This window comes from Henckelia pumila, chromosome 4 (genome assembly GCF_033568475.1).
Source record: "Henckelia pumila isolate YLH828 chromosome 4, ASM3356847v2, whole genome shotgun sequence".
In the NCBI taxonomy this organism is placed as follows: domain Eukaryota; kingdom Viridiplantae; phylum Streptophyta; class Magnoliopsida; order Lamiales; family Gesneriaceae; genus Henckelia; species Henckelia pumila.
Window position 1 is genome coordinate 212,424,338 of NC_133123.1, and position 12,276 is coordinate 212,436,613.

Below are 12,276 nucleotides of genomic sequence, written 5' to 3' on the forward strand. Positions count from 1 at the left end.
ATTTCAAGATTTTATGTTATGTTCATGTTATACTTCTATTTCAAGTTTCAAGTTTATACACGATTTTTTAGAATGCATGTACTTACTGAGTCTTTAGACTCACTATACTTGAATGATGCAGGTAATGATGCAATTGATGATTGCATTGATGAGTATGGAGTTGGACCTGAAGAGGAACATACAGTCGGACAGACGGGAGATGCATGAGTGCGATGTTTATGAATAGTTTCTTGTGCAAAGTTAACTCATTTTTCTAGGAAGGGAAAAACAAGTTATCATTTTTGTTCAAAAATTGGTTTTTGATGGTATCGATGTTTTGAATGTATCATTAGTTGTTGGTGCACAATTATCATTTTAATTAAAGATTTTTATTCCGCGCAAAATTTTTCCCAAAATTTTAAGAATATATGTTTTAGTAGCGTTCCCGGGTTGTGGGACATTAAAGCTTGGTATCAGATCGGTTCGCTCTGGGAGTTAGCGCTCGTATGCATACTCGCCACGACTCAAATGCTTCGTCTTCATGTCTGTATGTTTTAAGGTCTAATTAATTGAGTTGCATAATAGCATGTTATACTTATGATTTATGCATGTTAAATGTTACGTTTGATTATGTAAGAGTCGTGATTGAGTGTTGTGGACATTGATGGACATCAGGATTATGGCTACCTGTAGAAACCAGACCAACGAGACTAATGACCAGAACAACCAGAATAACCAATTTCTGGCAATACTAGCCAATTTGCTGCAAGAGAAAAGTCGTGCTCAGCAACTGGTACAGGCGCAGGCGGGAGATAGTACTAACAATCACCCAGGAGTTACCATCCCCATATTCAAATAGTTCAAAGACTTTGGGCCAAGTGAGTTCAAGGGAGGAGCTGATCCTATTGTGGCTGAGGAATGGATACAATCTTTGGAGACGATATTTGAATTTATGCAGTTTACTAATGCAGACCATGTGAGGTGTGCCATCTTCATGTTTCGAGATGATACCCGAGTTTGGTGTAATGGGGCCAAGTCTGCTGTGAACCTGATCACACTGACGTGGAACGGGTTCAAAGATGTATTCTATGGGAAATACTTCACAGCGTGCACGAGGAACAGAGTTTCCAGGGAGTTTCTGGAGCTTCTTCAGGGAATCATGACCAGTGAAGAGTATGTTAAGAAGTTTGATATAGGGTGGTACTTTGAACCCATGATTTATGGGAACCCCGCTGAGGAGTTGATGCATTTTATGGAGGGACTGAACGCCTTCATCCGTCAAGAAGTTAGATTGAGTGGAACTTCCACTTACAAGGATGCAGTGGATCAGTCTATGTTTTTTGAAAAAGACAAGAATGAAATCATAAAAGAATCTTAGGCTAAGAGGACGAGCTACCAAGACTGTGATCAGCAAGGGCCTAGTCGAAGAGGCTGTATGATAAGTGTGTTGAGTATACATTATTTTGTGTCATTTCGCATGCGTTTATTTTATTTTCGTGAGTTTTGTTAGTGTTTTATTTTATGTGCATGTATTATACTCTCCTGGTGGAATTTTGTAGTAAATTGGAGTTTTTAAGAAGTGACTGTGCGCAAGACTCGCGCGCGCGAGAGCCTTTCTCGCGCTTGCGCTGTGTAAGATTCCAGAGAAGTCAAATCCAAGGCGCGCATGGGCGAGATTACTCTCTGCGCGCGCGCAGAAGGAAGTTCCAGAGAGTTCAGGGAAATCCGCGCACGGGCGAGCTCCTATCTCGCGCGCGCGCGAGAGGTTGATCGAGCCACTGTCTATTTTAACTACGCGCGCACGAGATGCAGCCCAGGCGCGCGCGCGTGTCCGGAAATTTGTGTTGTTCGAGAATTTTCAGGTCAAGGAGGATTCTAATTGGCGCGGACCCTATAAATAGAAGTTTGATGATCTTTTTGAAGACTTTTTATCTTTTTAATTACGCGCAAAGGCTGACGGCGGCTGCTTGAACAATTCTACAGTTTTTCTTCTACTCTCATATTTTTTTAGTTTATGATTTTGGAATTGGTTTGATTAATTATGTTTATTAGTGAGTAGGAGTTTTTCTTCGATCAAGGCCACGTGATTGGGCCAGACAATTTATGTTGAAAACTTGATTTTTTTATTTGAGATTTTCAGACTTGAATTGATTTTATTGGTTATCGAATTTATATTTGTCTTGTGAATTTCCTGGCCAGTTATTTGCTTGCATGTTAATTGATTCCAATTCGATAGAGTAGGTTTCGATTTTGATCACTTCGATATTCAACATAGTGTAAAATTGACTAGAAATAGAATTCTGTTTCATTATGTGGTTTGGGTGTAAACTGAATTTTCATAGTTATTCATGCATTCAAATTTGATTAGAACTACTAAAGATTAATCCGTAAAAATTTGAATAGGTTTGATTGCTCTAGAAATAGTCCTTTGAACAAATTAAAAAAATTCCCATGAATTAAGATTAAGTCTGATGTCTTAGATCGACTGCTTGTTACATAAATTGTCTGGTACCTACGTGAGTCCTTGATCGAGCTTTTCCCAAATTTGAATTAAATCCAAATTTTCCTGCTGCGTTTTAGTGAATTTAATTTTATTTGCAGCTTTAATTATTAGTTTAAAATCTGAATCACTTTTATTCATTAGTCTAGATTAAATAGGAATAAATATATTTTGGTATTCATATTTATACAGTCCCTGTGGGTTCAACATCTGGACATTTGTCCACTATATTGTAACTTGATCTGGTACGCTTGCCAGTTGATTTTTATCATACCAATTTTAGCGGTCACTGTACCAGGCTCCACCAATGAATCTAGGAGAGAGGTTACCCTTGAGACCAAATCTCAAAATCCCGCGGAACGGTGAAAATCTCAGAAACTCTTTTTCACCAACCTCAAACTACAAAGGTCTTCGCTTAATATTAGCATAGCTATCCTGACGATCCTGTGCAATTTTAATCAATTTCTTAATCTATCCAACGATATCAACAGCCTATTGAACTAACTCTGGTCCTTCCACTTGTCGCTCCTCCACTTCTTCCTAGAACAGTGGAGTACGACAATGTTGTTCGTAAAATACTTCAAATGGTGTCATACCAATACTGCTGTGATAACTGTTATTGTACGCGAACTCAATCAATGGCAACTGATCTTGCCAAACTAGATCAAAATCCAAATTACAAGCCCTCAACATATCCTCAAGAGTACAGATAGTACGCTCTGACTGTCCGTCAGTCTCCGGGTAATAAGAAGTACTCAAACTAAGAGTAGTACCCAATGCACGTTGAAAACATCCCTAGAATCTAGAAGTAAACCTGGGGTCTCGATCACTAACAATGCTCACAGACACTCCATGAAATCGTACAATCTCCTGAATGTACAAAAGAGACATCCAATCAAAAGTATAATATCTGTTATACGGAATGAAGTGTGTTGACTTGCTGATTCGATCAACCACTACAGTAGCCCGTATCCAAAACTAACAATTAATGAGTAATTAATTGAAGGATCATGTTCGGATTAAGCAAAACATGATTAAGGAAATTTCACATGGATTAACGGAGTCCAGAAATGGATCCAGGACACTCAAAAATGGTGGGCATGGTTTGGCAGGTTCGGGCGCTTCGAACTTGAGTTCGGAGGATCCGAACATGGACGGAGCCAGGCTTCGGAGGCTCTGAAGACTTCGAACGGTCCGAAGTGGGTTCGGACGATCCGAACGTGCTCTATAAATATGAGGTCCGAGCTCCTCATTTGGTCCGAATTCCGAGTTCTTCTCCTTCATCCACGTGGCTCTATTTTAGGGCTTTGAGTACTCTTATTTTAGAGTTGGAGTAGGTAAAAATATTATAGTATAGTCAGACAGTGTCTGACATAGTAGCGGAGCAGTGCTCGTGTAGCGGAGCAGTGCTCGAGGCTGTGGAGTTGCAGCAGGGGTGTGCCCCTAGTTGCGGGATAGTCGCTATCAGTGGGCTGACGACGGACGCAGGTATAGCTATAGTCTCCTTCAATTATTTAGGAGTATGCAATAGTTTAGTTAAGGCTTTTAGAGCTTAATGAATTTTGCATAAGTATTTGCATTGTAGAGTTGATGATAGGCTTGGAACCTAGAGTTGGACTGCTAGGACTGCCTGTAGAAAGGTACGTAAGTAGTGACTGAGATTGCCAGCGGATATGCATGCTTATATGTTGTATTTATTTGTTTGCATGTTATTGTTATTGATATATGGCATGTACATATCATCTTGTGCCTGTAAGTCTGTACATCTTTTGAGATGAGCCAGTTAGGGTTACTCAGCCCTGTTTGGACGTTTGATATCGAGTACCCTTAGGTACTGATACCTAGAGGACTCCGTGGTCTGCGTCCGAGATTCGGGACTGAGTGGTCGCACACAGTGGTTAGATACCCCGATGTGACGAGCTCATATTCCAGGCGCCAGTCTGAGTAGTTTGTATACAGTTATCCCAGATATGGATACCCTGTCATTTGCATGCATCATATTTGTATGTTTATCCGTGCTTTCGTATTGAGCTTAGCGCTCACGTCCAGTCTTTTCTATGTATCTGGACACCCCATTCGACGAGGCAGGTTTAGGTGCAGGATTGAGCACCAGGAGCTTGGAGAGGCCAGTAATCCTTGAAGACAGCAAGATTAGCTGTAGGTTTATTTAAGTTATTCAATTGTGTTTTATAATCGAGTTTGTTTAGCGGGTTGTATTCTGCCAGTCTTCTTGTATTTAAGTCTTCTGCAGTGATTTTATTTAATGCATGCTTAATTATGATCTTATCTCTGATTAGGTAGCGGATCCTGTATGGGTCGCTACATTTATGGTATCAGAGCTGCATGCAAGATACTTGGGAAATAGTACTGAGACGTTGGATTATCCTTGTAGGATTGAGGAGACCTAACGAAAGAAGATTTGGTTCTTCATTGCCGAGGTTTGCTGCAGAAGTCTTTACTATAAGGAATGCAACAGTGATGAGAACACCAGTAGTAGCATATCGATAGATAGATTGACTTATGTGTACGGATTATCATTTGATGCATTGAGATGCTGATCGAAGAACATATGGATTCCAGCCAGGAAAGACTGGAAGAGAAAAACAAGTATATCGTGTCAGATACCTTTGAAGGCTTTTTGGAACGAATGGTGTGTAATAACCCATGTGGTTTCAGTCCGAAGAGATTCTCCACTCATAATTGGAGATATTATAGACCTTTACCAGGAAATTCCTCGAGTGCTTAAGGCATGACGGGTTTTGGGTGTAAGGTCATTAAACTCATGCGGAACATGGTTTTGCCGGTATGCTTGTATCGATGCTTTTGGTAGGCAAATGGGAAATTTCATGTTCAAAAGCATGATATGGATACAAGAAGAACGCTGATGGTAGATCGTGTGCAGAGGTGGTCGACTGACATGTACTGATGCAGAGCATAGCTGGTTAGCTATCACATGTCATTTCTACGGAGTTCTTCGCAGGAGGACATGTATAGAGACTTGGATGGGAGTATGCTTGTATCGATGCGTGTGTCGATTAGAGGCTTCATGATCTAAAAATGAATATGAGTACGATGATTTTAAATACTGTATTGTTGTAGTTGTAAACAGTATTTCAGTTGTAATGAATCATCAGAATCCGGTTGTATCATTTCAAGTTATTGGTTGTACATTTCGTTGTATTTTGAATACTGTATGTATTACATGGGATTGTAATAAAGAAGTTGTACATAACTTGAAGTAATGATACATGTATTAATTATCCAGGAATTTGTGAATGACTAAGGTGATTCATCTAGATATGTAAATATTGTTCGGATAGGAACTTTGGGCATTGTTCTAGGTTGTTTCCTTAGAACGGTAGTCTGTTTGACCTTCGTTAGGTTGGGAATTGCGATGATGGGATTTCATCAGGAACCAGGTCGAGTATATGCCGAGTTGTGGACTATGACCATGACTAGATGTGATGGAGCGCGACCCTATGCCAGTGTTACTCTGGGAGTCTTTGTACTTTGGAGATTGTCTGGAAGCCCTTGTGCTTCAGGATCGGCGGTGGGAAGGCTTCTCAATATAGAGTCTTGGTAACAGTCACGACGGGATATGACCTTGGATTAGATGCCTGTTAGGTATCAGTGGTTCAGATATTGTCTGACTGTCGTCGGAGATATTGGTTTGGATTTCTGTTGTAAGGACTAGTCCTGGAGGGATTTCCTTGACGAGCGTGTACTCTGAGCAGATAGTTTTAGTCAATGGGATACTGCGAGACTAGTGGATCTAGTCGAAGATTGGATTCTCTTGTGGTAGGAGTTATCCAGGAGATGGTTTTGTAAAATTGTCTGAAACATTGACCCGGGGGAAGTATTTTCCAGCAATGATGGTTTCCTTCAGTAATGAGTTATATCTGATGCTAAGGATTATACATGACTATTTGAGACGTGAGGGAAGCATGACTTATGACAGTGTACACTTGGTGGTGATTTCAGGTGGGACATCGTGGCAGGTTACCTCAGTCTTAAATTGTTTCAGACTTAGCGAGAGATATAATTATCAGGAACATGTTCAGCGTTAGTTGAAATCTTTCAGACTTGTAGTGCATTTTGGGTCTGGCAGGTCCTAATGATCATCTTGAATGAATATAGACAGTGGATAGTATGTCTACACTGGTGCAGGCATGACACTAGTGACTACGTGTAGCTGTTGTTTGACTCTGTCAGAGATAGAGGATTGAATCAAGTGTGATTTTTTTGATTTCAAGTATTTAGGATTTGCGGACGTGTGGCAGTGAGATCATCGATATTGATCGAGCCCTGAGAGTTTTTCTTGATAAGTAATTGTCTGATTAGGATTGATATCGTCAGGAAAAACGAGAGCCACAGTAGATCGACTTGATCGATCAGATTATTCCAACCGGTGCTGAATTTGGATATAGGGAGTCGAGAAGTACTGGGGATAATACTAGAAGTATGGTATGCATAGCTACAGTGATTCAGGTGAATTTAGGGAATTTTTCAGTCGTTAGGAATCCCCATGAATGCGGGAATCGAGGCTTTTGGATTCTGCAAATCACGAAAGTAGTCTTAGGTTGACTCTTGTGATCATAGTTCGTTGATAGCATTGCTGAGATTACCATGGGCGGATTTTGATCTGAGCATAGCTTGGTGTTAGTAACAATTGATCCAGTTTGCGGAAATATGATTTAGTGATTGTCCCAGGATTGTCAGCAGACAAAGTTTTGGGGACTGTTAGTCGGAGTGTTTTGCTTGGGTGCTTCCAGCATAGTTTTCAAGAGTTATTCTTGAGGGACGATTCGACAAGTGCTTATGGATTTCAACGAGCATTTGCAGGTTATCATTAGTTGCTTCATGGGATGAGACAAAAGTTGAGACTTGTGTTTCTAAGTCTGGCATGAGTATTGTCGCTGATATCCCAGTCCGTTCTGATATGCTGTGTCATTGAGAGGTTGAGATAGCGGGATTGCCGCTAGTATTGATAGATTCTGTGTGGGATCAAGGTGAACCAGTTTGGTTATTTCAGTTAGCGAGTCAAGGGTTTTTTGTTATCTAGGACAAGATAACTGAAATCGTTTTTGTCGATACTATCTCTAGTGACGAGATGGATGTAAGCGTTCGATATAGACTACTAATGTTGAGGACAGTGTTAGTCCATCTGAGAGTTTCATCAGGATGGTAGTATATTTCGAGGCAATGACCTTGAAGAGTGCATTAAGACAAAAAATGGTGTACAATGATTTTGTCACAATTGGGGTTAGTAGACAGAGATTTTGCCATCTGTTTACTTAGTTGGTGTTCTAGGGAACATCCGTCAGCATCAGACAGGGTAAATTTTGAAAGTATGTACTATGATGCCAGGAATTGTCAGAATTTGGTTGTTATCCATGACATGATGACTAATGTGATCAAGTAGATGCTATCTACGATAGCGAGATTCGGATCAAGGTTGATCGCAATTAGTCTTAGGATTTCAGATGGTTAGAGTGATGTGCAGCGATGCGATTGCTTTGCGAGCTGGTGGCCGGTAGTTGCCATTTCTCTTCGCATAAGGTATTTTTTTGGGAATAAATATTTTATCTTTAATGATAAGGAATAACTCGGACGAGTTCTTGGAAAGGGATATCTAAGATTTGACCGAAAGTTGAATCTAAATCGATTGTTTAGCACCTTGCGATAACATCAAGGGATGCGATGTTATCGTTAGACCAGTGAGATACAATGTATTGTATCTTGTTTTCTCGATGGGCAGCGATGGAATTCGTGAGTTTCTAGAGGTAGCTAAGGAATAATTACGATCTTAACAAAAGTGTCATCACTAAGATCTGTAGTTAGTACGGCTGATACAGTCAGTAGTTTGGATCGAAGGTGCCGTGTCGTTTGCGGTTAACGAAGGAAAACTGACGGTAGTCAGTAGTGTTACTCAAATTTTCGCAGGATTGCTGATAAGAAGGCAGTGATTGTCAGTATAATTGTTAAAGGCGTGAAAGTTTGGAATCAGTGCGGATTCTAAACCGGGTTTATGTTCTGATGTGATTGAACAAGACCCTGCAGGTTTAGCGAGGTTTGGGGTTGTAAAAGTTATTCGACCAGATGTTTTGAACTGGAACTATTGGTGGATTGGGCAAGTGGTCTATGTTACGTTCTCGAGGTTTACCCTAGATTTCGAGGACGAAATCTTTCAAGGGGAGGAGAATGTAGTAGCCCGTATCCAAAACTAAAAATTAATGAGTAATTAATTGAAGGATCATGTTCGGATTAAGCAAAACATGATTAAGGAAATTTCACATGGATTAACGGAGTCCAGAAATGGATCCAGGACGCTAAAAAATGGTGGGCATGGTTTGGCAGGTTCGGGCGCTCCAAACTTGAGTTCGGAGGATCCGAACATGGACGGAGCTAGGCTTCGGAGGCTCTGAAGACTTCGGACGGTCCAAAGTGGGCTTGGACGATCCGAACGTGCTCTATAAATATGAGGTCCAAGCTCCTCATTTGGTGCGAATTCCGAGTTCTTCTCCTTCGCCCATGTGGCTCTATTTTAGGGCTTTGGATACTCTTATTTTAGAGTTGGAGTAGGGAAAAATATTATAGTATAGTCAGACAATGTCTGACATAGTAGCGGAGCAGTACTCGTGTAGCGGAGCAGTGCTCGAGGTTGTGGAGCTGCAGCAGGGGTGCGCCCCTAGTTGCGGGATAGTCGTCATCAGTGGGCTAACGACGGATGCAGGTATAGCTATAGTCTCCTTAAATTATTTAGGATTATGCAATAGTTTAGTTAAGGCTTTTAGAGCTTAATGAATGATGCATGAGTATTTGCATTGTAGAGTTGATGATAGGCTTGGAACCTAGAGTTGGACTGCTAGGACTGCCTATAGAAAGGTACGTAAGTACTTACTGAGATTGCCACTGGATATGCATGCTTATATGTTGTATTTATGTGTTTGCATGTTATTGTTATTGATATATGGCATATACATATCATATTGTGCCTGTACGTCTGTACATCTTTTGAGATGAGCCAGTTAGGGTTACTCAGCCCTGTTTGGACGTTTGATATCAAGTACCCTTAGGTACTGATACCTAGATGACTCCGTGGTCCGCGTCCGAGATTCGGGAGTGAGTGGTCGCACACAGTGGTTAGCTATCCCGATGTGACGAGCTCATATTCCAGGCGCCATTCTGAGCAGTTTGTATACAGTTATCCCAGATATGGATACCCTGTCATTTGCATGCATCATATTTGTATGTTTATCCGTGCTTTCATATTGAGCTTAGCGCTCATGTCCAGTCTTTTCTGTGTATCTGGACACCCCATTCGATGGGGCAGGTTTAGGTGCAGGATTGAGCACCAGGAGCTTGGAGAGGCCAGTAATCCTTGAAGACAGCAAGATTAGCTCTAGGTTTATTTAAGTTATTCGATTGTGTTGTATAATCGAGTTTGTTTAGCCGGTTGTATTTTTCCGGTCTTCTTGTATTTAAGTCTTCTGCAGCGATTTTATTTAATGCATGCTTAATTATGCTCTTATCTCTGATTAGGTAGCGGATCAGGTACGGGTCGCTACAACCACAACCCAGATAACATCAATTCCTCGAGGATACCGGCAAAAAGGTCAAAAAGTACACCGTGATCAACTTCCATTTCCACTCAGGAATAGGCAAACTGTGAAGTAATCCTCCAGGACGTCGGTGTTATGCCTCAACTTGTTGAGACACCAGGAATTTGGACACATACTGATACACACTCCGTTTAATTCTTTTCCACCAAAACCGAGTTCACAAATCCTTGTACATTTTGTTGCTTCCTGGATGAATACTCAACTTGATACGATGCGCTTGAGACAAAATCTCAGTTCTCAGAGTATCATCCTCAGGCTACACAATACACCCAGATAGACACAGAAAACCATCATCCTGATAATGAAATCCAGATGTACTATCATCTCTAGCTAATCGAGCCAATTGCTGAGTCAATGGGTCGGATATCTGAGCATCTCGAATATGAGAGTACAAAGCTGACTCAGATAAAATTGCAAACATCTGAATACTCGTTGTACCTTTCTTGTGTTTGAAGGTATATCCCGAAGAACAACAATCCTGAATTATACTGGAAACAAGAAAAGTCTGAAGTTGAGATACTCGCACCTTACAACTCAAAGCATTCGCAGTGATATTAGCAGCTCTTGGGTGATATTTAATCTCACAGTCATAATCCTTCAGAAAATCCATTCAACTTCGTTCTCTCATGTTCAACTCGGCCTGAGTAAACAAATACTTGAGACTCTTATGATCTGTGAAAATTTCAAATTTCTCGCCATACAGATATGACGCTAGATTTTCAAAGCAAAGATAATAGCTGCTAACTCCAAATCATGCACTGGATAATTGTTCTCGTGAAATTTCACCTATCTAGAAGAGTATGCGATAACATGTCCATTTTGAGTTAGAAAAAAACCTAACCCTTGCAAAGAAGCATCAGTATATACTACATACCCTCCAGATCCAGACGATAATTCCAAAACAGGCGCCGAAGTTAACCGTCTAGGAAGTTCAAAAAAATTCTCTTCAAATTCTGAGGACCATTCAAAAGTTACGCCCTTGCGAGTAAGTTGCGTCAGAGGTCGAGCTAGTTGGGAGAAATTCGCGATAAAGCAACGATATATCCTGACATGCCCAGAAAACTACCGATCTCAGCTACCATCATCGGACGCAACCAATTCAATACAACCTCGATCTTGTTTGATCTACCGCCACTACTTCCCTGTATATAACGTGGCCAAAAAAATACCACTTGATCAAGCCAAAATTCGCACTTACTCTGTAGTACCTAAAATTCAATCTACTAAATCGCATGCATAGAAATTAAATAAATATTATGATTATTATTTTTAAGTTTAATTGATTTAAATTTTTTATTTGAATTATGTGTTAATAAAATTTTAATCATTTATTTAAATGATTTTATTGTACTAACTATTTAACTAATGCTTTTAATTGTTTAAGTTTACTTATTTAAATTATTTTATTGTACAACTTATTTGTTTTAATGATTTTAAAGATTTAAGATTGTTTATTCAAATGATTTTAATTGTACAACTTATTTATTTAAAATGACTTGAGTTTATCGGTTATTTATTTAAATGATTTTAACTGTCCTTCTTATTTATTGAAGTTTTTCAGTTATTTATATAAATGATTTTAAATTTCTAGTTTATTTATTTAAATGCTTGTAATTGTTCAACTAGTTTTAAATGTTTTTAATCCGCTTGTGTATTTATTTAAATGACTTTTACACGTTCATCTAGTTTATTTAAATTATTTTAATCGTTTCGTTTATTATTTAAATATTTTATTTATCATTGTGACATAAAAATGTTTAAGTATTGATTTTAAAAGAATTCTTGAGTTTCTGATATTTCAGGGCCGGCGGACGGAAGTGGAGTTGTGAGTTATATTTTATTCTTGAGGAAATTTTTTAAATGATTATTTTAAGTATTTTCGAGCATCGCAAATTTATTTTAAATCCTTATAAGTTGAGGAAAGTAGGTAAAGTTTCATTTTAAGGATATTCGAGTATTATTATTTATTTTAAAAGAAATATAAATTTTATTTAATTACCTTCCAAAATTAGTATTTTAAAACCCGGATAGATATTATTTAATTCCTTTCAACTTGAAAGTTTCAAAGATTAGGATTTTTACTAAATGTAGTGTGTGTTGTAGTAGTTGTTAGAACCAAGTAGCAACTTTATTAAAATTGAGACTAACAACTACTATACACACATATTTGCCTGC

General features: G+C 39.2%; 1 protein-coding gene across 1 annotated transcript; it reads left to right on the top strand.

The window, feature by feature from the left end:
- The first annotated feature begins 658 nt into the window (after positions 1 to 658).
- Positions 659 to 1,357, top strand: LOC140862733 (uncharacterized). Its single transcript, XM_073265770.1, has 2 exons — positions 659 to 772; positions 839 to 1,357. Exons 1-2 carry the CDS (start codon positions 659 to 661, stop codon positions 1,355 to 1,357), a joined length of 633 nt encoding a protein of 210 aa, XP_073121871.1.
- The last annotated feature ends 10,919 nt before the right edge of the window (positions 1,358 to 12,276 follow it).